The sequence below is a fragment of the Cenococcum geophilum genome, assembly GCF_001692895.1.
Source record: "Cenococcum geophilum 1.58 unplaced genomic scaffold K441scaffold_76, whole genome shotgun sequence".
NCBI lineage: Eukaryota > Fungi > Ascomycota > Dothideomycetes > Gloniales > Gloniaceae > Cenococcum > Cenococcum geophilum.
In genome coordinates this window covers 122,039-143,693 of record NW_027137634.1, presented here as the reverse complement: position 1 = coordinate 143,693, position 21,655 = coordinate 122,039, and the positions used below count along the sequence as shown (strand labels likewise).

General features: G+C 50.4%; 9 protein-coding genes across 9 annotated transcripts; 5 read left to right on the top strand and 4 right to left on the bottom strand.

Annotated features, from left to right (window-relative positions):
• Positions 1-703: 703 nt before the first annotated feature.
• On the bottom strand, positions 704-3,806 carry K441DRAFT_591230 (uncharacterized protein; the record flags this gene model as incomplete). The annotated part of the gene is made up of 3 exons (XM_067644830.1): positions 704-1,612; positions 1,715-3,393; positions 3,506-3,806. 3 exons carry the CDS (start codon positions 3,804-3,806, stop codon positions 704-706), a joined length of 2,889 nt encoding a protein of 962 aa, XP_067497516.1.
• A 536-nt stretch (positions 3,807-4,342) lies between these two features.
• K441DRAFT_690808 (uncharacterized protein) lies at positions 4,343-5,611 on the top strand (the record flags this gene model as incomplete). Its single annotated transcript, XM_067652421.1, has 1 exon — positions 4,343-5,611. One exon carries the CDS (start codon positions 4,343-4,345, stop codon positions 5,609-5,611), a length of 1,269 nt encoding a protein of 422 aa, XP_067497515.1.
• Positions 5,612-5,761: 150 nt separating this feature from the next.
• On the bottom strand, positions 5,762-7,185 carry K441DRAFT_690807 (HAD-superfamily hydrolase; the record flags this gene model as incomplete). Its single annotated transcript, XM_067652420.1, has 2 exons — positions 5,762-6,231; positions 6,261-7,185. The coding sequence occupies 2 exons, from the start codon at positions 7,183-7,185 to the stop codon at positions 5,762-5,764; spliced, it is 1,395 nt and encodes a 464-aa protein (XP_067497514.1).
• A 2,410-nt stretch (positions 7,186-9,595) lies between these two features.
• Positions 9,596-10,104, top strand: K441DRAFT_739918 (uncharacterized protein). Its single transcript, XM_067654363.1, has one exon. It carries the CDS (start codon positions 9,689-9,691, stop codon positions 9,866-9,868), a length of 180 nt encoding a protein of 59 aa, XP_067497513.1. The 5' UTR covers positions 9,596-9,688; the 3' UTR covers positions 9,869-10,104.
• A 283-nt stretch (positions 10,105-10,387) lies between these two features.
• Positions 10,388-10,645, bottom strand: K441DRAFT_591444 (uncharacterized protein; the record flags this gene model as incomplete). Its single annotated transcript, XM_067644835.1, has 1 exon — positions 10,388-10,645. A coding segment is annotated over one exon (258 nt), but the record flags the coding sequence as incomplete, so codon positions are not given.
• A 264-nt stretch (positions 10,646-10,909) lies between these two features.
• K441DRAFT_647401 (uncharacterized protein) lies at positions 10,910-14,240 on the bottom strand (the record flags this gene model as incomplete). Its single annotated transcript, XM_067646855.1, has 5 exons — positions 13,523-14,240; positions 12,893-13,473; positions 12,797-12,831; positions 12,707-12,743; positions 10,910-12,659 (listed from the first exon to the last, which is right to left on the bottom strand). Coding segments are annotated over exons 1-5 (2,631 nt in total), but the record flags the coding sequence as incomplete, so codon positions are not given.
• A 1,173-nt stretch (positions 14,241-15,413) lies between these two features.
• K441DRAFT_682144 (uncharacterized protein) lies at positions 15,414-15,902 on the top strand (the record flags this gene model as incomplete). The annotated part of the gene is made up of 2 exons (XM_067651547.1): positions 15,414-15,432; positions 15,604-15,902. The coding sequence occupies 2 exons, from the start codon at positions 15,414-15,416 to the stop codon at positions 15,900-15,902; spliced, it is 318 nt and encodes a 105-aa protein (XP_067497510.1).
• Positions 15,903-16,597: 695 nt separating this feature from the next.
• On the top strand, positions 16,598-18,313 carry K441DRAFT_669788 (Aldo/keto reductase). Its single transcript, XM_067650182.1, has one exon. It carries the CDS (start codon positions 16,854-16,856, stop codon positions 17,829-17,831), a length of 978 nt encoding a protein of 325 aa, XP_067497509.1. The 5' UTR covers positions 16,598-16,853; the 3' UTR covers positions 17,832-18,313.
• A 247-nt stretch (positions 18,314-18,560) lies between these two features.
• On the top strand, positions 18,561-21,015 carry K441DRAFT_709027 (uncharacterized protein; the record flags this gene model as incomplete). The annotated part of the gene is made up of 4 exons (XM_067653824.1): positions 18,561-19,018; positions 19,106-19,534; positions 19,590-20,637; positions 20,671-21,015. The coding sequence occupies exons 1-4, from the start codon at positions 18,960-18,962 to the stop codon at positions 21,013-21,015; spliced, it is 1,881 nt and encodes a 626-aa protein (XP_067497508.1). The 5' UTR covers positions 18,561-18,959.
• Positions 21,016-21,655: the final 640 nt, after the last annotated feature.

The window sequence follows — 21,655 nt, the reverse complement described above, 5'->3', positions numbered from 1 at the left end:
TTAATATTTTTTTGTCTTCTTTAGAGTAGGAAAGTTGGAAAGTTGATATGCATTTCAGTCTCGGCTTGCTCCGGCTCCGGTAATATTATGCCTAGGAAAATGCTAGGGCATTCCGAGTATCAAGCATAAAAAATGTCACGAGTCCGAATGCAGTTAAGACAGAAAATTGGCTCCACTCATTCGATTCAGTTCCCTCGTACGCTCAGATAAAAGCTACCTAACCCAGTGCCAGGAAACCGCTAGTTAACAATCCGCTTTTCGCCCATGCAAAGCCTTGCAGTCTGACAATCCTGATTCTCGTATGATTCCAAGGTTTTAAAAATGGCAGATTCAAACTTAGCCCCGTCCACGCAGGCCGCCATCAAAAAAGAGAAGAAAACGCAAGACACAGATAGTAGCAGCAGCAATAGAAACTATTTTTAGGTGGCCTCCCTCCTCGCTCCGCCGTTACCGTGAGAAACCTGATTGTGTAGTATAACAAACGCTCATGGGAAGGAAAAGTGAGAGTGAGAGAGATGAAGAACAAAACAGAAGACGGCCCTTGTCATAATACAATTCCCGTTGCGAGCAAAGTTGCAAACCCCGCACTTTCCACGATTCCCGATAAAATCAGAGCATTTAAGGAAAGCGGTTAAGTAGCTTCTTCAATAGATCGGCACCGTTTCAATTGAATGTTGCACACTAATTATCGTCTGTGTCGCCCCTAGTGTTGTCCGTAGTTTGTGCCCCAGCCACCACGATTGTAGCCGCCGTAACCTCCAAATCCTCCATAGCCACCATATCCTCCAGTTTGATGGCTTTGAGCACCGCCTTGGTGCCCACCAAGTCCTCCTAGGCCTCCATACTGGTTCCCTTGACCGCCTTGAAGCTGGTTCAGATGGCTAGGATAACCACCAAAGCCTTGCTGGTGTGATTGTGGAGGAGGGAGTCCTGCTTGGGACTGTCCAGGAGTGTTATTTGTAGCAGACCCAGGGCGGCCAGGCTGCCCGAGCGCAGACGAACTAGGTCCAGCACTCGTCTTCGAGTCTCCGAATGGTTTGAGGGAATCCTCACTTGCGCCTTGTTGAGCACTTTGCTGCTGGCCGTAAGGTTGATTCTGGCTTGGGAAGCCAGCCTGAGATCGTGCAAAAACATCCGGGATGCCACCAAATCCGCCAGCTGCGTTAGCACTGTGCTGCTGATTTTGGGAAGGTTGTGCAGAACCAGATCTGCCGTAGTCCCCGAGAGCACCACCAAGAGTACTATCGCGTCCGTGCATTGATGACTGCCCAAATCCACCAACGTTCGCTGGAGAAGACGAATGCTGATCGTATGAAGTCTGTGGCGAGATACCGTAGCCATGATGAGGTTGGCCATACATTCCCTTCCCGCTAAAGGCGCCATAGCCTTGCTGTCCGTAGTTGCCGTACTGGTTCATGTAATTCTGGAAATAAGGACTGCCATAGTATGGATGGTTGTATGGATAGGCTCCAGCATGTCCTGGTTGTGCGTGAGGCTGCTGATGCATGTGCTGGGCTTGCTGAGATGATGGTCCGGTTGGATGTTGTCCTCCTAGTGCTGGATTCGGTGTGGTGTGGCCACTGTTTTGTGCCTCACCATAGCGATTTGGACCCTTGTGGTTACGGTTAGAATTCAAAGTCCCACATTACTTAAGATCACTCCGGTGTAGTAGGCAGAAGTTCCAATGAACAATGAAAGGATTTTAAGTACTTACCTGTTGTGGCTGGGTGGGTGGGAACGAAGAATCGCTCGGACCCGTCCCAAAAGCACTGCCTGTCCGTTGTTGAGTAGACCCAGCTTCCTGCTGGCTGGTAGCGCTTTGTTGGTTATAGTTTTGGTAGTAATTATACGCGTTTCTTTGCTGTTCTGAAGTATAGGAGTATTCGTTTGGAGCAGATGAGAAGGCTCCAGTTTGAGATTGGGGCTGCTGTAGAGGTTGGCTCGAGGCTTGGGCCTGAGCCTGAGCCTGGCTTGAATAGTTGTCGAATTGGGTTGGTTGTGAGGCTTGTTGGCCAAAGGGGTCGTAGGGTTTCTGAGCCGGAGCTGATGGCTCTGACTGAATACCACCCTGACCATAACGGCCAAATTGGCCATACTGCTGGCCAGTCTGAGATCCTTGTTGCTGCATGGTCTGCGGGCCAAGCTGGCTCTGGGGTGACTGCTGATGTGCTGGTATGTTCTGTGGTTGTGGGACAGGTGGTAGACCTGGCGCTTGTTTTGGAGTAGAGTGAGTCTCCTGGCTTGGAGCCTCCGCTGGAGGAGCAAGCTGTCGAGGAGCCGGAGGAAGAGAAGCCCTAGGCTGTGCGACAGGCGAATGCTGAGGTGGTTGGGTACGTGTTTCTGCCTCTTCCCTATCCTCATCAATGTCCAAAGCGTCGCTATCCAAATCTCCGTTTAGGCCCATGCTTCCAAATTGCACAGCAGCCCTGTCTATAGCGAGGTTTCCTGGCATAACGACGGCTTCCTGCTGTTCAATCAACCTCCTATTGAAACTTGCGCTGCGATGGGGAGTCACAGCAGCTTTGAGGGCGGTAGTAGCATAACCTCCGATTGCAGGTCGACCGATGGGTGCTTGAGGTGCGCTGCTCAACGGAGTTGCAACACCTCCAACGCTTCCAATGTCTCTGGAGCTAGCGACTATACTAGCAGCAGTTTCGGTAGGCGGAGGGGCCGAAACGTCCGGAAGATGTTCCACATTATCTTCTGTAAGCTCGTGTTTGGAAGGTGTTAGCTCGTCGCCGGATTCCTCTAATGGGTTTTCGGGTGTGAAGCTCGACAACTCTTCAGGTGCGGCCTGGGTCTCCTCAGGTATCTCGTCTGCCACTGGAGGAATAGGCAGTTCTTCGGATTCCGCCACCGTTTCTAGTACTTCCTCATGTGCTGGTGTTTCTATTGGGGCAGGGGCTCGCTCTTCTGGGACTACGGGGGCTTGAGTAACTGGCTTCGGGGGAACCGGAGCCGGAGCAGGTTTTACAACGTTCGCCCATGTCTTCTTTGCAGCAGCCTGTGGGACTGCAACGCTCTTCTGAACCTTAGGCTCTCCCGTCTGAGCTACTGGCTGTTGCTCCCAGGCAGGATTCTGAGCGTTCTCATTGTTTTCGCTTGCAGCTGTATTATCCCAAGCAGATGATTCGGTTGTAGGAACAGACGTTGGACCAGTCGCAGCGCGTGCGCCATTTGTTGAAGCTTGTGCTCCACCACGAGTGCTCCGAAACCCACCGCGACCGCGCTCGGTCCGTCCACGGCCTCCACGAGCACTGTCATGGCCACCGCGACCGCGACCTGCACGGGTTGACGCAGAAGTCGCATCCGGGCCCGTGGCGGTTGCATCTTTCACTTTCGAGCGCGATCGGTCCTTAGTCTTTTTAACTTCGGAAAATTGGGAGACGTTGCCTATGGTTAAAGCTCTGTCAGCGGACGTAGTTAAATCAGACATTACAATAGTACAAGGCCTAATTAGATGGAATGGTATCTAGCGGTCGAGGACGCGACCAGAAGTGCATACCTTCAGTAATCCTTTCGATGGTGCTCTGAAGATCTCCATCGGTTTCCTGTAACGCAAGAAGAAGGTCGACGTCGGCCCAATCTGGAAAGAGCTCCTTTAGCGTGGTCAATTGAGACAAATATTGTCGTTTCAATTCGCCAAGTTCGCCTTGATCCGCAGAGGTATCAACATGTGTAGATCCATAGTGGTCGCCATTCGTCTGCTTGCTGTTTGACCGTGGTCCTCGAGAGGGATATCCGCCTCTCCCACCGCGAGCCGAGCTCCTGCCACGAGTGGCTGGCCGAGACTGTACTTCAGACATGTGGTCTTGTGAAAGGAAGAGTCGATACAGAGGAAGGGTGTTTGTTAAGAAAGGGTTCCGGGGAGCTGAAGGAGGATGGTTGTGTTTGAATAATGACGAAGGAGGTGAAGGGGGTGTTTGCGAGAACTCTAAAACGGCAGCAAGCAGACTTGCGGTAGTCAAAATGCACCGGGCAGCCTGTAGCAGGCTCTCTCGTGTGTTCGAATAAAATCTGGAGTGTGTACGTTGCTCGTCGACAGGCTCATGAGGGCGTGGTTGATGAGAGGGAAGGAGGACAGGCGTGTCGGCCGCTGGTGCAAATGGTGGTCTTGCGGCTGCCCAGCCTCTTCCAGCGCGCACTTCGATTCGCGATTCGGCGAGCGTTGAAGTCAAGAGGTCACGCTCCGCCGCCCCTCACCCCCAATTCACACCACACACCTGGCCAGACACCCCAGACACCCCAGATTCACCCACCGCCGTCTCCTCGTGCCTGCACTACGATAAAACCGAGCCTGCTGTGCAAGCAACCATCACCTAGAGCCGGTTGCTCGTTGCCCATGCAGTCCTCTGCAAGCCGCGCTTTCAGCATCCTCTCCTCGAAGATCCATCCGCAGCTTCCTCTTACCCCCCGCGAATCACAGCAACTGCTTGCCCTCCTCACTACCTCATTCAGACAGCAATTGGATCGCGAATACCTCCGGGACCCTCTACGCTCTCATAGTGCACGTCTGCAGCTACATAATCAAAGTAAAGATACCCCCACGAAACCTGGTGCTCCCGAATCCAAATCGCACACAACAGCCAGCAAGCATCTCGAGACTGTTCTAACAAACCCGCTGTTTGCTATAAAGCCTCAGAGAAGGAGATCTGGCACATATGACATCAAAGATGCCCACAAAATTATGGGCGACCCCTTGCAATGGTTCCAGGAGCAAGTTGCCAGTGGGTCAGCTGATATTCAATCGGCCTACCTATGTGTCGAGGCCATTCAGAAAATGACACCATCGTCACCCATGACAGAGAGCGCAAAGCACAGCAATATCGGTTTGAAGATATCGGATTGGCTATGGTCGAGTGGCATTGAGAAAACAAAACCGTTCTTAACAAACCTCGGATTCATCAAATTACTGGTGCCTTACCTTGTTCGGGAGCATGCAGAGGATCCTTTATGGCGATGGTTCACTCGCAGCTTGCAAACGTGGATCCAAGAAGCTAACGTTGATATGAAGCAAGTGCATCGGTTCCGGGCTCATTTGCTAAAATCTATGGCTATGTCGAAACTGGATGGAGAGGGCGGGCCAGAGGCGGCAATCACAACAATTTTACGTGCTGTCGCTCTGCTTGATACCCCAAACATTTGCCTCTCTACTTCAGACACCAATCTTGCCGGCAGATCGGTTGTGGAACATATTATTTCAACGACAACCCCCATCCCTGCGGAACTATTCAATCAATTTATTCATAGCACGAGGAGATGGAGCCGTCAGTGGGAACTTTTTCAAGCAATCCTTTGGTCACACTATCCATCGCAGCCTAATGCCAATCCCGGCCTGGAATATCTGAAGAATGGAGCAGCATTATCACGATCCCAAAGACCGGAGTTCCGCCGCTTGCTAGTGCAGCTTTCCCTGGGCGTCGCCCAGCAACTACTCACCGAGAATAGGTTTTCAGAGGGTCAATGGGTGCTGGACTTTGCAAGAGATAATCTCTCGGAGGAGTTAGGATTGCAGCCAGAACGGCCTTCAGTCAAAGAATCATCACAAAGGTCCTCTCAAGACGAGCTGGAAAATCTACAGCTACTGGATAGCCTGAAGCTAGATATATGAGATTCGTGAAAGATGTTACTAGTAATCGAAAGCCTCTAAGAGCTGGCCCATACACTTTGATGAGGTGTTCTAAAAACCAAACATGGATATAGCTACACACCCATATCTCTATGCAAAACGCCAGCCATGTCAGAATATACCAAGGACGCTTTACTCAATGGCAAAGATGTCGTTTCCATACAGCACCGGGTTAATCCTTTCGTCAAACTCAAACCGGAACTCCTTGCCTAGCTCCTTCCTGCACACCTTCTGAACAGCCTCCAGGACATTATTGAGCACGCCAAAGCTAGCGGGATTCTGATCGTCGTTCTCTTCGCCCTGGCACACGTCGGTACGCACCAGGCGGGTGTTCCAGCCATACATGTTCCCGCCAATAATGTTCGACGCCGGATTGTCGCCAATCATGTAGATGCTGCTTGGAAGGCGTTCGTCATTGTGGATCCGCTCCATCCAACTGGCGATGGCCTTGTCCGCGTACTTGCATGTGGCTAGCTCCGGCTTGCCATACACGACACGCTCGAGATCGACGCCGGTCAACGCCTTGTACATGGCCTCGAACCCGATGCGGAACGCGCCTTGCGACATGCGAGGAATGGGATGCTCGGTCACGCACATCAGGTCTCCCTAGGAGAAGTAGATGGGGATCCACTGCGAGACGGGTCCTTGGCGACTGTCTTTAGGTGGCCGTTTTCGCTGCGTAGCAAGTCCATGATGATTTGCATGTCGGTGGCGTGGTCGCGGCTGTCGGAGACCATGATGGCTTCGATGGTTGGATCCCAGGCCACAATGCCGTTGGGTACGACAATGTCTCTGAATTCGTATCGCTCGGCGACTTTGCGGCAGCGGTAGCCTTCACCACCCACTACCAGAATGGTGTCGTAGTACCCTGCTAATGCACGCATCGGAGTGTGCGGTTGGATGAATTGGTCGACGGAGACTGGAGAATGCAGAATCTTAGGGAGCTGCTGCATGCGAGCCTGTTCGGGCTTGCCTGAGCCGTTGGTCAGGAAAATGTGTGGGATCTTGATTCCAAGCTCGTCGCCGTTAAGGATCCCCAGGACGCGCTTTCCCTCGGGGATCAGTCGGTCGCCATGGACAAGAACAGCGTCAATGTCGAAAACGAAGGCCATGTCTTTTGCGGCTTTAACCTTTTCTCCCTTGATATCTTGGACTTGGACAGCCAGAATTTCTCTGGAGGGCTGGATTGGGGGCATTCCCGGCCTGACCGGTCGTCCATCTGCAGTGTAGACAGATGACAGTCTCGATAGCCTCTTTGACCTTAGAATGGGTAGGGAAGCCCCAAAAGAGTTTCGGGAACTCCTCCGCTCCTTCATGGATGGGGAAAGGCTCAGTTTGTGCATATAGGCTTGGGCATCCGAGATCGAAGACCTAGTTGCGGGCACCTCAATGGCATCGTGAGCATGGCCATCGCCTGGAATAGTAAGGCTGCTGCCATAGCTACCGGCTCCTTGGTTGCCACGGCTCGCGACGCGTTGTAGGGGATTGTTCTCTCGGGATTTAACAGGGCTGAGAGGTGACTGGACACCAAAGTCCGATTCGTCGAAGGCAGGCATGATCGAAGAGGCGATTACGATATTTCGGTAGGAGTATGATGCGACAGGCTTTGTCGAGGAGAGTTATGTAAGTAGAGTGCTGTAAGGCTTTCGGGGCTATGGGGAAGGGTTCCAGCTGGAGAGTATATTCAACACCTCACAGCGGCCACGTTGGCATCATGATTCGAAATTATGTTTCAGCCCCGTTTTCCAACGCGAAACCCCTACTTGCTCCACGGATACATCATCATGCCTTGATATAATAGAAGGAGCCTTCGAATCCACTCGCTCCTTTGGCCGGCCGAAGCCTGTGCACAGGTGAGAAATATTCAATACATAATCAAAAACGGAGCCTTTAGTGGACTCGTGTGCACAGTCTTCACAGCATCTAAACTGTTGTCAGCAAGGCGCATCAATACTTATTCTACAGTATTTTTGACGAGATCATGTTGGTAGGGGGATTAGGGGCATCCACAGGAGCTTCCTCCGATCATGTGATAGCCTCGCTTGTCGTGACGACTCCACCTGATGGAATCTCCTCACACCACACACCTGCGTCTCCGTGTGACAGATCATGTTGATGTATGCGGCGGCTCTGGTGGTTATGGCGTCTCCCGCGGCGAGGGTTTTCTGCCACCGCCTGCAGAATTGTTTTACGTCGCTAGTGAAACCGGCTACCCCCTTAAGTGAAATTGCTCTAACTTTCTACCCAAGCGGCTTAGCTAGTGCCCACCTTATATACTCGGTACGTAAAGTGCTAGATCTAAAACACACGTGTTTAATGGCGCTAATAGTAGGCTTTTGTAAGTAACGTTTCACAGGAGCGAGTCGTCCTCCCTGCCAGCGGTGGCGATGTGCCACCTAAACTAAAGCTGAACTACCTAGCGCCTAGTCTGAAAATGCTTTCGCACTGATAGATTAAAATCTAGCTATAACCTATCTAAGTACCTTATATGTACACCTTTTACGGAGGTAGCGGTCAAAAGTTCCTGGCCCCCCTTGCGCCACCGATGCGCCACCAATACGCCACCAAATTCTTTCTTGGCGTTCCGAATTAGGAAGGAGGCTGGTATGGAAGATGGATTTTGGCTCTCTACGACGAGAGTGTAGATATATGACATCATGGTGGTGATATATAGGATTACTGCTTCTGCCCACTAGCTAGCCCACCACCTCGTCCACCACCTCGTCCACCACCTCGTCCACCACCTCGTCCACCACCTCGCCCACCACCTCGCCCTGGCTTCTTTCCTTTCGATGACTCAGCCTGCTGCTGCTGTAGCTCCTGCTGCTGTTATGGCTCTTATTCGGGTTCAATAAACGTCTCATTAAGTAGCTCAATTGGCAGGCGGCGTCGTGGGTTCCGTCGTGGCTCCGGAGGTAGAGCTTAAGGTGGTTTAGGAGGTGATTCGGGAGGTAGCTCTAGAGGCTCTTAGGGTAGTTCTTAAGGTAGCTTATAAGCTTCTTGTATCGCGAAGATAGCAGTAAGAGCAGCGCCAGCAGCGCCAGCAGCGCTCTTAGCTACTAGTGCCTTCTTTAGAGCACGCCGTCGTGGCTTTGGCTACGGCTCTTCCTCCTTAATATCAGATATATCCTCCCAATCGTGCTGCGGAACTTGGTGTTCTGGTAGCCCTAGTTAACATGGCTTATCTAATAAGCCTTCGCGATACTCGTTGCCTCCTTTAAGCCTTATTATCTCCTATATATAGCGAGGGATCCTCTTAATCCAACGCTAGATTCGCCACTGCTCTAGCTCCCTCTATACTTTATACCAGGCTTTCTTAGCAGGCTTTTAAGCTGTAAGGGCGCCCTTCTTAGTAGTAACTCTCTTAAGGTATAGCCACGCTGGCTCTATTATATTTATATTGGGCGAATTACCACACTAGGTAAGGCGTTAAACTTCTACAGCGCTCATTAAAAGGTTGTAATACTTAGCAACATAAGAGAAAGCCTTATCTTCTTAAATTAGCGTATTTAGAAGATTCTTTTGGCAAGCTTAAGCAAATGGAATTAGCTTTAGTATAAGAATAAACGTTACATAGCAATACTAATCAACTCCTTTGCCACTACCTCTTATAAGCTTACCGTAACTTTTATCCCATTTCCATATAGGTTTCTTACCTATAAGATTTTAAATTCCCATTCTCCTCATGGCAATAGTAAGCTCATATTCTGCTCTTGCAATAGGTTCGAGTTCGGCGTTAATTTTAATAAAATCAGCTGTTGTAGTAGCTCATTATTATATTGTCTTAGGGGTCCAAATATAGCAGGGGCCCTTTCTATAATATAAGAAGCTGCCCCAGAATATAAACTCTAAATAGCCCTTCTACCAAAGTCTTATTATAGATCTAAGAAAGCGTTCTTTTGGCTACCTCTATACGTAATAGCCTTTAAGGCAATAACCAAGAATAACTAAGGTCTTATTACTCTAAATAACGTTTATCCAATCCTCTAAAGTCCAGTCCTCATAGCGAAGGCAGAACTTAAGCCTATCCTTCTTTATCTGCGCTAAAAGACCGGGCTTATGAGTAGCCTTAGTCTTACGGAAGTTCTGCGAATTAAGGATTCGCTATATAGTTTTAGCGCTAAGATTAGTATCAAGAGCAAGTTGCTTAGTACTCTTTTCCCTACTATAGCGGTTACAACGAACCTTTTTAATAACTTCTTAAATCTTAGCAGACGTATGTTTAGTTGGACGACCTAATCGAGGTGCATCTCTAAGGTAAATATTAAGAATTATGCGGCTTTTGGTCTCATCAAAGCCGCGTTTCCGTGCTTCTTAAACAACCAATTTAATGCGGGAGACGCTTATTCCAGTAGCGGCTTAAATATCGGCATTTGTGCTACCATAAATCTTTATAGTAAGGGCCTAAGCCCTTGTACAGATGTCGTATAAGTTACCCATCACAAATAGTAAGATATAATAAGGATTTGATGTATTTTAAAAGCTTAGGGAGTACAGTATTGAGGGGAGAGTCGCATACGTCGCAACCCCGCAGTGCGCGCCAAGAATCGCTTACGCCACACTAAGCCACTAAAGGCTAGCGCACATCCGGGGGGGGCCAGGACTCCGTACTGTGCCGCTAATAACGCTTTAGACTATACGCTCACCGAAATATATAAATAAGAAAGTATTCTACTAATCCTTATACGCGTCCCGTGGACTATCTAATACGAATAAACCGCCATTTATTTCTTGCGTATCTATATAATTTCAGAGCCATTAACCATATTGCATTTCCTGTATTAGAGATGAATAGTGCTTAGAGCATGCGACAGTAGTAGGATGCTCTGGGCCAAGTGCACGTTTATATCCGCTGCCTGCCCTTTGATATAGCACTGAAGCAGCTTCATATTGTTGCTGTTGATGAAGAAGGAAAGCCAGGAAGTATACGCTGGCTAGCGTATCTGGGTGCTCCTTCCCCAGCGCCTTCTCTCTTCCCTCCAGTGCTCGTCGGTTCATCTCCTCTGCCGCTTCGTACTTTCCCTGGTACTGCAGCACGGCCGCCAGGTTGCTCACGCTGGTTAGCGTGGAAGGGTGCTCTTTCCCCAGCGCCTTCTCATATCCCTCTAACGCTCGCCGGTTTGTCCCCTCTGCCGCTTCGTACTTTCCCTGCCGCCGCAGCACCAATGCCAGGTCGCTCACGCTGGTCAGCGTGTCTGGGTGCTCTTCCCTAGCGCCTTCTCTCTTCCCTCCAGCGCTCGCCGTTCATCTCCTCTGCTTGCTTCGTACTTTCCCTGATACTGCAGCACGGCCGCCAGGTTGCTCACCGTAGTCAGCGTGGAAGGGTGCTGTTTCCCTAGCGCCTTCTCTCTTCCCTCCAGCGCTCGCCGGCTCATCTCCTCTGCTGCTCCGTACTTTTCCTGATACTGCAGCGCGACCGCTAGGTTGCTCACGCTAGTCAGCGTGGAAGGGTGCTGTTTCCCTAGCGCCTTCTCTCTTCCCTCCAGCACTCGCCGGTTCATCTCCTCTGCTGCTTCGTACTTTCCCTGATATCGTAGCGCTAACGCCAGGTTGCTCACGCTGGTCAGCGTGGAAGGGTGCTGTTTCCCTAGCGCTTTCTCTCTTCCCTCCAGCGCTCGCCGGTTCATCTCCTCTGCTGCTTCGTACTTCCCCTGATATTGCAGCACGAGCGCTAGGTTGCTCACGCCGGTCAACGTGTCTGGGTGCTCTTTTCCCAGCGCCTTCTCTCTTTCCTCCATTACTTGCAGCAATGGCTTTTTTGCTTCATTATATCTTCCGTCACTTAGCAAGCATAGTCCAAATTTCTCACATAGCCCTAGTCCCTGATTCATCTCCTCTACCCAGAGTGTCGAACCTAAGATATATTGCGCATGTGGTAAATAGGCCCTCCAAATGCTCCGATCTGCATGGTTATTGTTTGGGAAAATTTCTTCTAATCGTGCAATAGCCTTAGCTTCCCATCTGGCTAAAGAGTCCTCTTTTGTTAACCAGTTGCGGGTGGCGAGGTGCACAAGTTGGTGAAGATCTAGCGATTGGCCTGCTGACTGCCTGCTGACGAACGAGTACGCATCTAGAGTGCCGATTGCGTCGACTTCCGCTTTGCGTGACTTTGCTGGCGGCAGGAGTGACTGTGGGATGTCCTTTGGGTCTACGCAGGACATAATCGATAAGTATTCGGCTGCTAGAGGATCATGGTGTCGGATCTGGTTAAACGAGACCAGCCAGGTGGTGGCCACTGGGTTCTTGGCGTCTCGGTATCGCGCCTCGTCTTCAAAGTCCTCACTAAGAATCTTGACGGCACTTTCTTTATGGTCTTTCAGCAGCAAGAGATAGTCTGCAAATGCGATCCCATTCTTGTTGATGTAAGCAGCTGCCTGGGCGATAGCCAGGGGGAGAAAGGTGAGTTGCTCGACCAGCTCGGCCGCGTTCTGACGATTTTTAAGGAGGCTCGGGTCGGCCAAGGACTTGGCTAGCATCTGTGAAGCTGTCTCTTCGTCCATCTCGGAAACCTCAACGATGTTTTGATGCGCTAAACCAACGGCAATCTTCCGGCTCCGAGTGGTAAAAACGATTGAACCCTGACTACTTTGTGGGAGGTAGTCAATTAAACTAGCCCTGCTGCTGCTGCCGATCCACATATCAACGTCGTCGGCATTATCAAAGATAAGTAGCCAGTGACCCGCCTTTTTCTGGCTCAAATACTGTTGCACTAGCTTCTTTACGTCTGCCTGTCCCTCTTCTAGTCCGGGTATGCCTAGCTGCTGCCCAATGGTTAGGTATGCCTGCTGAAAGCTTTCAACGTTTGTCGCTGGCACCCAGAGAAGAGAGCAATCTCCGTACTTCTCTCTTGTTCGGTGTGCCAGCTCGAGCGCGATCTGGGTCTTCCCCACTCCACCGAGACCGAAAACCGCAGTCTTTTGAGTCCGGCCGTTCACAAATAATGTACTTTCAAGTCTTTCAAGCTGAGGGCTTCGGCCTACAAAACGCGAGTTCCGTTCGAAAGGGACATTCCAGCAAGCCTTACGAGCATCTAGATAGAGATTAGCACGAATAGTTTAAACATAATAAATAACTTACTAGCTTGAAGCCCTATAACGCGACGCGCATTAAATTCCTACTCAAGATAAGTAACTCTTGGCCGCGTTAAGAAGAGGTGTAACCTCTTACATAGACAACGGATGCGAACGCAGTATCTGTTCTATCTGTGTAGCATTAGCGCAAAACAGCGCGCTTGTATCTAGGCAAAGTTGTCTATATACACACTCTGCTTTTGATTCAGGTTTAAAACGCAGTCTCTGACTCGGAACTTCTGCGCTTGATGGTTGATGTATCCATCCGTGGCTGCTTCGATAGCACCTTGTTGTTGGTACTCGGCCAGTCCAATGTCCTGTAGCCCTTGGTCCACGTTAAAGCGGAAGTACCGTTTTTCATCAAAATGCTGACGCCACTTCGCTATAAATCTCTTCTCGGTCTCTTCTGTCTGGGTAGCAATCCCCACGAGTGTTCTAGAGAGGAACCCTAGTATATTATCTTCAATCGCCTTCTTCCCAGGGTTTCCGGTTCCGATTGAGATAAAACACTTGACTAGGGGCTTTAGATCTCCCGTTTCGGCGCACCAAATATTTGAAGCCTCTCCTTCCACCTCGTCTACGGGGTTGTTCGCGCCTAAGCCACCATCAGCAAATCTGCGGGCCCCGATATCGACAGGGTCGAAGTAGCTCGTTGCGGCTGATGTTGCTAATGCTGCTTTGCAGATTGTAGCAGGAACGCCGGTCTCGTCAGTCAGGTTATAGCTTCTCAGGCGTACTATTTCCTTCGTCTCGTGCGCAACACTGCACACGAACCTGTCCGTCCGCATTAGCGTGGTGTGATCCGTATATCAGGGCTACTAACACTCGACATCCCCGAGCAGTCCCGCTGTCAAAGAGCTCTGTGCTAGAGGCATTGTGGTTGGTGACCACCTTCTCAACGGCACTCTTTAGCTTCTTTGAGTCGAAGCGTGCCTTGGTTTTGCCGGTCCAACTAAACGGGAGCTTGCTTGATCTCTTGCCAAACACCGTCTCCATGAGCTCGCTATATGCCGCGATGCATTCGTCTACGTCCATTTCAAGCCGGCCTAGCATGATAGCGATCAAACTTGCTTAGTTGGCTAAATCTAGCAGTTAGTTTCAGGGCTGCGCACCCGCCCGTGCTTGTGCCGCCGATGAGATCGAACAGCTCGCATGGCTTCACTCGAGGAAGGCTGGCTTCTTGACGTTCGTGGTTGAGCCGCGCCATGAGACCCTTTAGAATGTAGAGCGTGGAGAGCCCACGGACTCCGCCGCCATCGAGGGACAGCAGGCAGAGGCCGGTGCGATCGAGGGGCTTCGACTCGGCGCCATGCTGTGTTGCCAGCGTCTGCATCGCCGCCGTTTTCGATGTACGAGTCGGGACGTGTTGCAAGAGGAGTGTAGGGCGCTTGAACAGGTGCTAGAAGAGAGAGCGCACTCTCCCTGCTGGGCTGAGGAAGAAGGCTAGCCAACAGAGCTGTGCGTGCTGGGCGCATTCGTCGCAGCTCGCGCCGGCCAGTAGCAGGGGAGAACTGAGGGAGCTCGGGTGTGGCACGCCGCCTTGAGGACACCAGCGATGCCAGCCAGTCAAACGATGTATACTGTTAATGCCATTTGCTACACAGATGCAATATGTCCTGAAGCATAAGCAGTATCGTACTTTAACATTGTTTATTCTACATCTTTAATGAAAATAAGCTAATGCGCACTGGCATAACCAAAGACTTCAGAGGTGGCACATCGCCACCGCTAGCAGGAGGGTGGAACCCGCTCCGGCCACACCCTTGTAAAGCTTAAGCGCCATATGATAGAGCACCAAGTTGCCTGCGCTAGATCGACGAATCTTGTGCTTGCATATCTCCGAAGAAAGCTTAGCTCTAGAAAAACCCTGAGGGCTCGTTCGGTTGTAAAATTTCACGTCAGATCAGAACCGAAAGTCCGGCAGAAAAGGACGCGTTCCTTCCTAATTTGGTACGCGCTTGTGGCTTTGTGAAAGCACGGGCGTGTGCAATCTGGAGGCTTCGGATTGAGTTGAATTCTGAATCTGGAATTTTAAGCTCCATATTGAACTGACGCCAAGAGCTTCAGTTCGGAGGCTCACACGGTAGGGTTGCCAACTTTTTAGTAACTTTTAACGTTGGGGCATCCATAGACAAGGCTCGAGGTAAGGGGTCAGATATGAATAGCCCAGAATCATGGTAGGTGAGGCAGCCGATGGATTTTCTGGGGGATTCTCCAGGGTAGGCAGCTGTGGGTGGTGGTGGTGCCGCCGAATCCCACTTGCCAATCCTTGAGAAACGCTTTCGATAATCTCTTCCCTCTGCCCCTTTCTTTCTCCACTGTTTTCAATATGGTCTGACCACTGTTTATCCTGCCACTTGACTTGTGCACGCGGGAAAGATGCAGTGCCTTGAGCTAGAAAAACTGTGGGGTTGCTTGACCTGCAGGTGTGCCGCGCAGCCTTCTGGAATTCCTGCTACCATGTAGATTTCACTCGAGGTGCATGACATCATTCCAACCGTCTAACGCTTCAAAAAGGATTTCCAAGGTTAATACTCCGTAATGCTCCATATTATGATTACAAGTAGGTCACAAGGTTTTACTTGGTATCTCGTCGGCCCGACTCAAGCGCCATACTATTTTCTGTAGCTATTAGAGCCGCATTTGACCCCCAACGTTTCGATGTCAAATCATCAAGCGGGGTTTTGGGCCCTCATTTTTCCTGCCATCTTAAAATGCGCTACCGGGCCGATTGTATGTTCTCCGACTGGAATAAGCGAGTCCACAGCCAGGCAGTGGAACCAAGTTATTTTACATACTCCGTACCCCCTTGTAACGACCCTGTTCGAAATTGCGCCATTCAAGCGAAGGACATAATCGCCAGCTAATCACTGGGCCTTTGGGATGCAACACCTAACTACCAAGGCCATGAAGAGGACGACCTGAACTGTCAATCATTGGAAGAAACAGAATATTATACCAGTATCAACGATCAAGATGGATGCAATGCGCCCGCTCAGCAACCCCTCAGTTCAACCGATGCTCCGCAACCCGTGACTTCGGTCTGTCCAACCAACGCGGCCTGGGGATATCCGACTGATGATCAACAGGTTTTGACTGGATACAATCCCGATACATCGCACGCTCAGAACTATGGGTATCGTCCGTCTGACGCTCCAGTCACTCCTTCGTATTCATCGGAGAATATGTCATTCCCACCTTGAGTTGCATGAGGATGTTGGTGGAGTCAAAGGTCACGGGGCTACACTAATAATTCTAAGGCGCGAAAGACACGCAAACGTCCTTGAGGTTTGATGAATTCGATCCCGATATCAGGGTCTGGTATGATTGATTTGTTGATTTGCCAGCCTAACCTGGTAGACTTTGAGAGTGCCTGTGACACTGGCTGGGAAGTGACCGGGAAGTACGTCTTGTATGAGAGATGGCTGGCATCCGGGGTCATATCTGTTGCCTGGGATGGATGAAAATTAGGATGGGATGATGATTGGCGGTGACTGTATAGTGGTCCACCATGCCCTGCTCTTGACATGCTGCACGTCATCGAACTCTACCAATACATGACTTTGTGTGACCACATCTTCCGCAGTGAAAGTACCCACCCGGCATTTGTCTATCTCCATTGTAATCTTCGTCTTAGTCGCTGAAGAAGTGAGATCAGAACATTCCAATATCAAAAGGGTATGACCCGCTTCGGTCGGAACCCAGCTATACTTCCACGCCGAACAGACAGTTCTCGGGCGCCGGACGATGAGGAGGTAAATCGAGGGAAAAGAGAGGTCTCTAGGTAAAGGCTAAACTAAGTGTTGTGTTTCAAAGGTGTATTGACATGATTAGGTATCCGTGTCCAGGCTGAAGGTGCACGTGTCGAATGCAGTTGAAATTGCGATTTTAATTGCGACAGAATATTTGCATTTTCGGCGGGATTGGGGGCGCAGGCTACGCCTAACTGGGGTAAGTGCGGCTCCACACACCGGAGAAAAGTAATACGGCGCTCGGGTGGCGCTGGCGTGCCCCTTCGGGATCATGTTTCGCGAATAAAAATACAGCTGAAACAAGCCGCCTCCACATTCTGACCACCTTTGAGAATTCTACCAGCTTTTCAATTTGAACCATGCATCTCTTGGAAAAAACCCTATAATAGCTTTCTAACCACAATGGCCACCACATCCTCGCCCGCGTCTAGCAAAACATTTAAGCTTAACAATGGCGTCATCATCCCCGGCGTCGGCTTCGGTACCTTTGCTAGTGAAGGTACAAAGGGGGATACATACCGTGCCGTCTCCCATGCTCTAAAGGCAGGTTACCGTCACCTCGACTGCGCCTGGTACTACCAGAATGAAGACGAGGTTGGCGAGGCAGTGCGGGACTTCCTCGCCCAGAACCCAAGCGTGAAGCGATCCGACCTTTTCATCACTACGAAAGTGTGGAGTCACCTGCACGAGCCCGACGAGGTGAAGTGGTCGCTGGAAAACTCGCTCGAGAAGCTTCAGGTGGACTACGTTGACCTGTTCCTTCTGCACTGGCCCATTGCTGTCGAGAAGGATCAGAAGAACATGCCGAAGCTTGGCGCCGACGGCAAGTACATCATCAAGAAAGGCCTGACGGAGAACCCAAAGCCGACATGGCGCGCGACGGAGGAGCTGTATGCCGCTGGGAAGGCGCGAGCAATTGGCGTTTCGAACTGGACGATTCCGGGCCTGGAAAAACTGCTTCAGATTGCCAAGGTCAAGCCGGCCGTCAACCAGATCGAGATCCATCCCTTCTTGCCGAACGCGGAGCTTGTTGAGTTCTGCCTCTCGCACGGCATTCTGCCAGAGGCATATTCGCCGCTGGGCTCGCAGGACCAGGCGCCTAACACGGGCGAGAAGGTGCGGACGAACCCAGCGCTGAATGAAGTCGCGGAACGCAGCGGCAACACGCTCGCGCAAGTGCTGCTGGCGTGGGGCTTGCGGAGAGGCTACGCGGTGCTGCCAAAGAGCTCGACGCCGTCACGAATCGACAGTAACTTGCAGGTGCCTACACTGAGCGATGCGGACTTTGAGGCAGTGAACAAGGTTGCAGAGGGACGCCATACACGGTTCGTCGATATGAAGGATACGTTCGGATACGATGTGTGGGCCGACGAGAAGTAGCCTGGCCAATTCCCAAGGGAACACGAGATGCGGTATTGGCGGCGTTTGGTGAAAGTAGCTTTTGGCAAAGGGAGGATTGATACCACGTATATAGTTACATAGAGAGGTTGCTCATATAAAGTCTCTTAGCTAGCGGGGGCGCCACTGGGGCGTCACGAGGGCGTCGTGAGGAAGAGCAGGAAAAGATTGTCAATAGAGGCGCTGGGGGAATAAAAGTGAACTAGCCACATTAGGGCCGTGTGGGATCCAGCCCCGGAGAATATGCGAGTGAGAAAATTGTGAAAATTGTGAAAGATTATGAAGGGTAGGAAGATTACGGAGGGTGATTTTGTCCAGGGTCTGTCAAAGCCGCATACTGAAGCCGACGACAACGCTGGAGCGCAGAGATGCGAGGGTTGATGTAATAGAAAGTGCCACAGCCGTAGTTAGCTCGCAGATAGGAATCTTCCCCGCTGGTTTCTTCCGTTTAGGCAGGATGTGACGGCTTACATGCTTCTTATCAATGCTGTCATTTCGTTCCCCCGGCTCTTTGCTGCGGAAGAAAAGCATGATCGCCCCTCTGCCTTACCCTCTTCCGTCCCTCAACATGTTTGTGGAAAATGTGGCTGGCGCATTTGTCGGCGATCAACGCGATCGGCATCAGGGAGAAGCGAAACCAAGGCGTTCCCTAACCACGCCCAATGTCCTCATCATCAGCAAATGCCATACAATCATGACCAGAAGCCAGTGCCAGCGGGTGTTTTCTTGAAATATCAAACCGCTGTGTGTTTAGCATTCAGTCTCTATGAAACAAAAGAAAAAGCAACCCGTTTCACCTGTCACTGCCAGCCTCGGTCATCAGCCTCTTCCAGCCTAAACAAAATGGGTGCGGGAAGGGATCCACCTCCTTAGTCGGTGGCTTATTGAGCTGCATCAGAAATCTCCGCGAGTTGGTGGAAATGCCTGTCTCTAAGCCCAGTTATTGGATACACTCCGGATACGTTCCATTTTGTTGCGCAAGCTTGCGTCCTTCAGCTCTTAGATCTCTGATTCTTCAATATATTTCCCGCCCACGCGCGCTTTTCTTATCATCAACATGGTCTCTCAACCTTGGCTTTCTCCCTCTCCACTGTACTCCTGCACTTCGCAATGTTCAGATCCTTCACATCAGATAAAGAGCCATTTTTGTTTGGAGATGCAGTCAGCAGGTATGCGTCACTACCTTCTGCCTTTACCAAAATAGCCACCTCGGTGCACCGACCCGCTTGGAACCCTGCTAATCCTCTTCCCGGTAGATATGATGCCCCGCGGCCCTGCACCGCGGCACAAGTCGAGCATCGTAATTCAATGTCTTCAGTCGCATCCTCACGCTATACACGCTCTTCTAGAGATTCAATGTCCTCGGAGCGTTCTTCCGTAGCTTCCTACAGCAGCATTTCCTCGTATGGTTCAAATTTCGTGACTGCCCCCACTCTCGTAAAAACTCCGTGGGAACTTGAACGATATAAAAAGCACCCGATACCGCGTCGGACAAGACCAGTTGGCCTCCTTCCTCCACACGTCTTCCAGGAACTGCCCCGGGAGATCTATGATTGTATATTGCAGCAACTACAACTCCTACATTTTGATACCGCATCCCAAGTATGCCTGTCATGCTATCTGCGTGATATCCGCAATCTTGGATTGACGAGCCGAGCGTGGGATAAAGCTGCGAGGGAACAATTGTGAGCATGTTCGCCTGCGTCGGACCCTAAATGTGGGCTGACAAAACCATTGCAGATACCGCAGCATTTGGATAGTTACTGACGATGCGCATCACGAATTGAGAAAGCTAAAGGTTAAAAATGCCGGGCGCTTAAAACTTCTGCGTCGAACACTACGCGAGCGCTCTGTATTAGCAAGATATGTTCAAGAGCTGAAACTACCTGATGTTTACGAACTATATCAAAATGCGTCTCAAGCGGGAAAGTCGGACATCGTGGACTTGGTAGCGTCGATAGTAATGGCCTGTCCAAACCTTGAAAGAATTACTGGATTCAATATCTCATACGACCATAATTTCGATCGGCTGTCCCATGCATTATCAACTAGAAGGAATCTTAGAGCGCGTGTTTGGATTCTGGAAAACCACGAACGGCTTGAGGTCCCCTCGGGTTCTGACAAAAGCATTAGCGATATCTATTTCCCATACGACGATCCTATAGAAACCTTTGTTCAGCAGAGCGACAATTGGCTCGCTCTAGAAACACTTGTGCTCCATGCACAAAAGCCTGGATGTATGAATTTTCGATCATTCATAGCGACTTTCAGGAAACTCCCTTCACTCAAGAACCTTCTCTTATCAAATTTCAGCTCTGAAGAATTTAACGACCGAACCCTACAAGCCTTACCGGCACTACATTCCCTCAGACTACAGGATCTCCATGGTGTGACCGATAAAGGGCTGCTACGATTCGCAACCTCGGAAGCCGCCAAAACTTTGCGAAGTCTCTCCTTGATTGATCTGGAAATCATGCTCTTGAGCGTGATATCAAAATTCCTCTCTAGCCTCCCCGAACTGCGGAGATTTACTCTCGTTCAAGATGGATCCCCTGGCCTGATACCGGGAGCCGTAGCTCCCTTTCCGGTCTTTCAATCCAGGTCCCTTCAATTCCTTCATTGGGACATTCTAGTTCCCGGTACAGCAAACGACGATCTTGCTTCATCAGTTGAAGCTGGTGCATTTCCTAGTCTCAGGACGATAAGAGCGCCAAGTGACCACGACGGGCTCCTGCAGGATCTCTGTAGGCCGCTGGCGCAGATAGCACACACCAGCGACCAACACCTCGTAAGGAGAATGGATGTTCCTACCGCTAGTGAGACACATTACCTCCGCTCTCTTACGGCAGCGAGGATAGCAGCGCAGGAGCGCATTGAGGATGCTCGTCGAAGACCGGGACTCAAGGTGGTAGTGGAGGAAGACGGTGTAATCCAGCATGTGTACACCATTAGAGCTTACATGGGCACAGTGGGCTCACAGATTGAGTATTCATTGGAACCGGATGTGAAAGGAAGCGAGAATGCTGTCATTGGGATACCCGATTTGTTGAAAGTGCAGACCCGTACCAAGGATCTCAGGAGAGTGCGGTGGATTCCAGGAAGTGGAGGCTGTTCACACCCTCTGAAGCGGCAACATGTGCCAGTGGAGTTGGGCAAATTCTTTTGAGATATCCAGAATATAGAGGACTAAGATTGGCGTTCCTGTAGGGATTTGAAACGGTGAAACGAATTTTCACGAAATACCTAGTTATACACCTTGTATGATGTTTCATCGTTCACTTGCTGGTATGCTAGTACATGAAGTTGACCACGTAGCGAACACCTGCTTACGTTCTCCTGGTTTATCTCATAAATCAGGCGCTTCGTGGGCGAGAATGGGGCGAGAGCACGTGCGTACTGCTTCCTATCCGCCTTGAATTCTCTGCGAAGTGTCTGGGAGCTTTTTAGTCGCGATTTGGTGGTAATCAACCACGGATCATTAAATTACTCAAACTTTGCCACCTTTCCCACGTCTAATTATCTTAAAAATGTTATGAGGTAAAAGCTCTTTAACTTCTTTATTTATTCTATCTAGTAGCTATATCATAGCTATCTTATATTAAAAGTTAAATATAGGTAGGTGTTCGGATCACGGTGGGGGGGTTTTTGGTTCAATTGTATTCGTCTTCTTCTTTTCTCTACTTCTACAGGTGGAATTTGATGGATCTCCTGAGCTCGCTTAGCTCACGTGGTTAACCCAATTGGTTACAAGCAACTGTGTCTACTATATTACAGAACCTTATTCAGACAGTAGGTAATTTAAAATC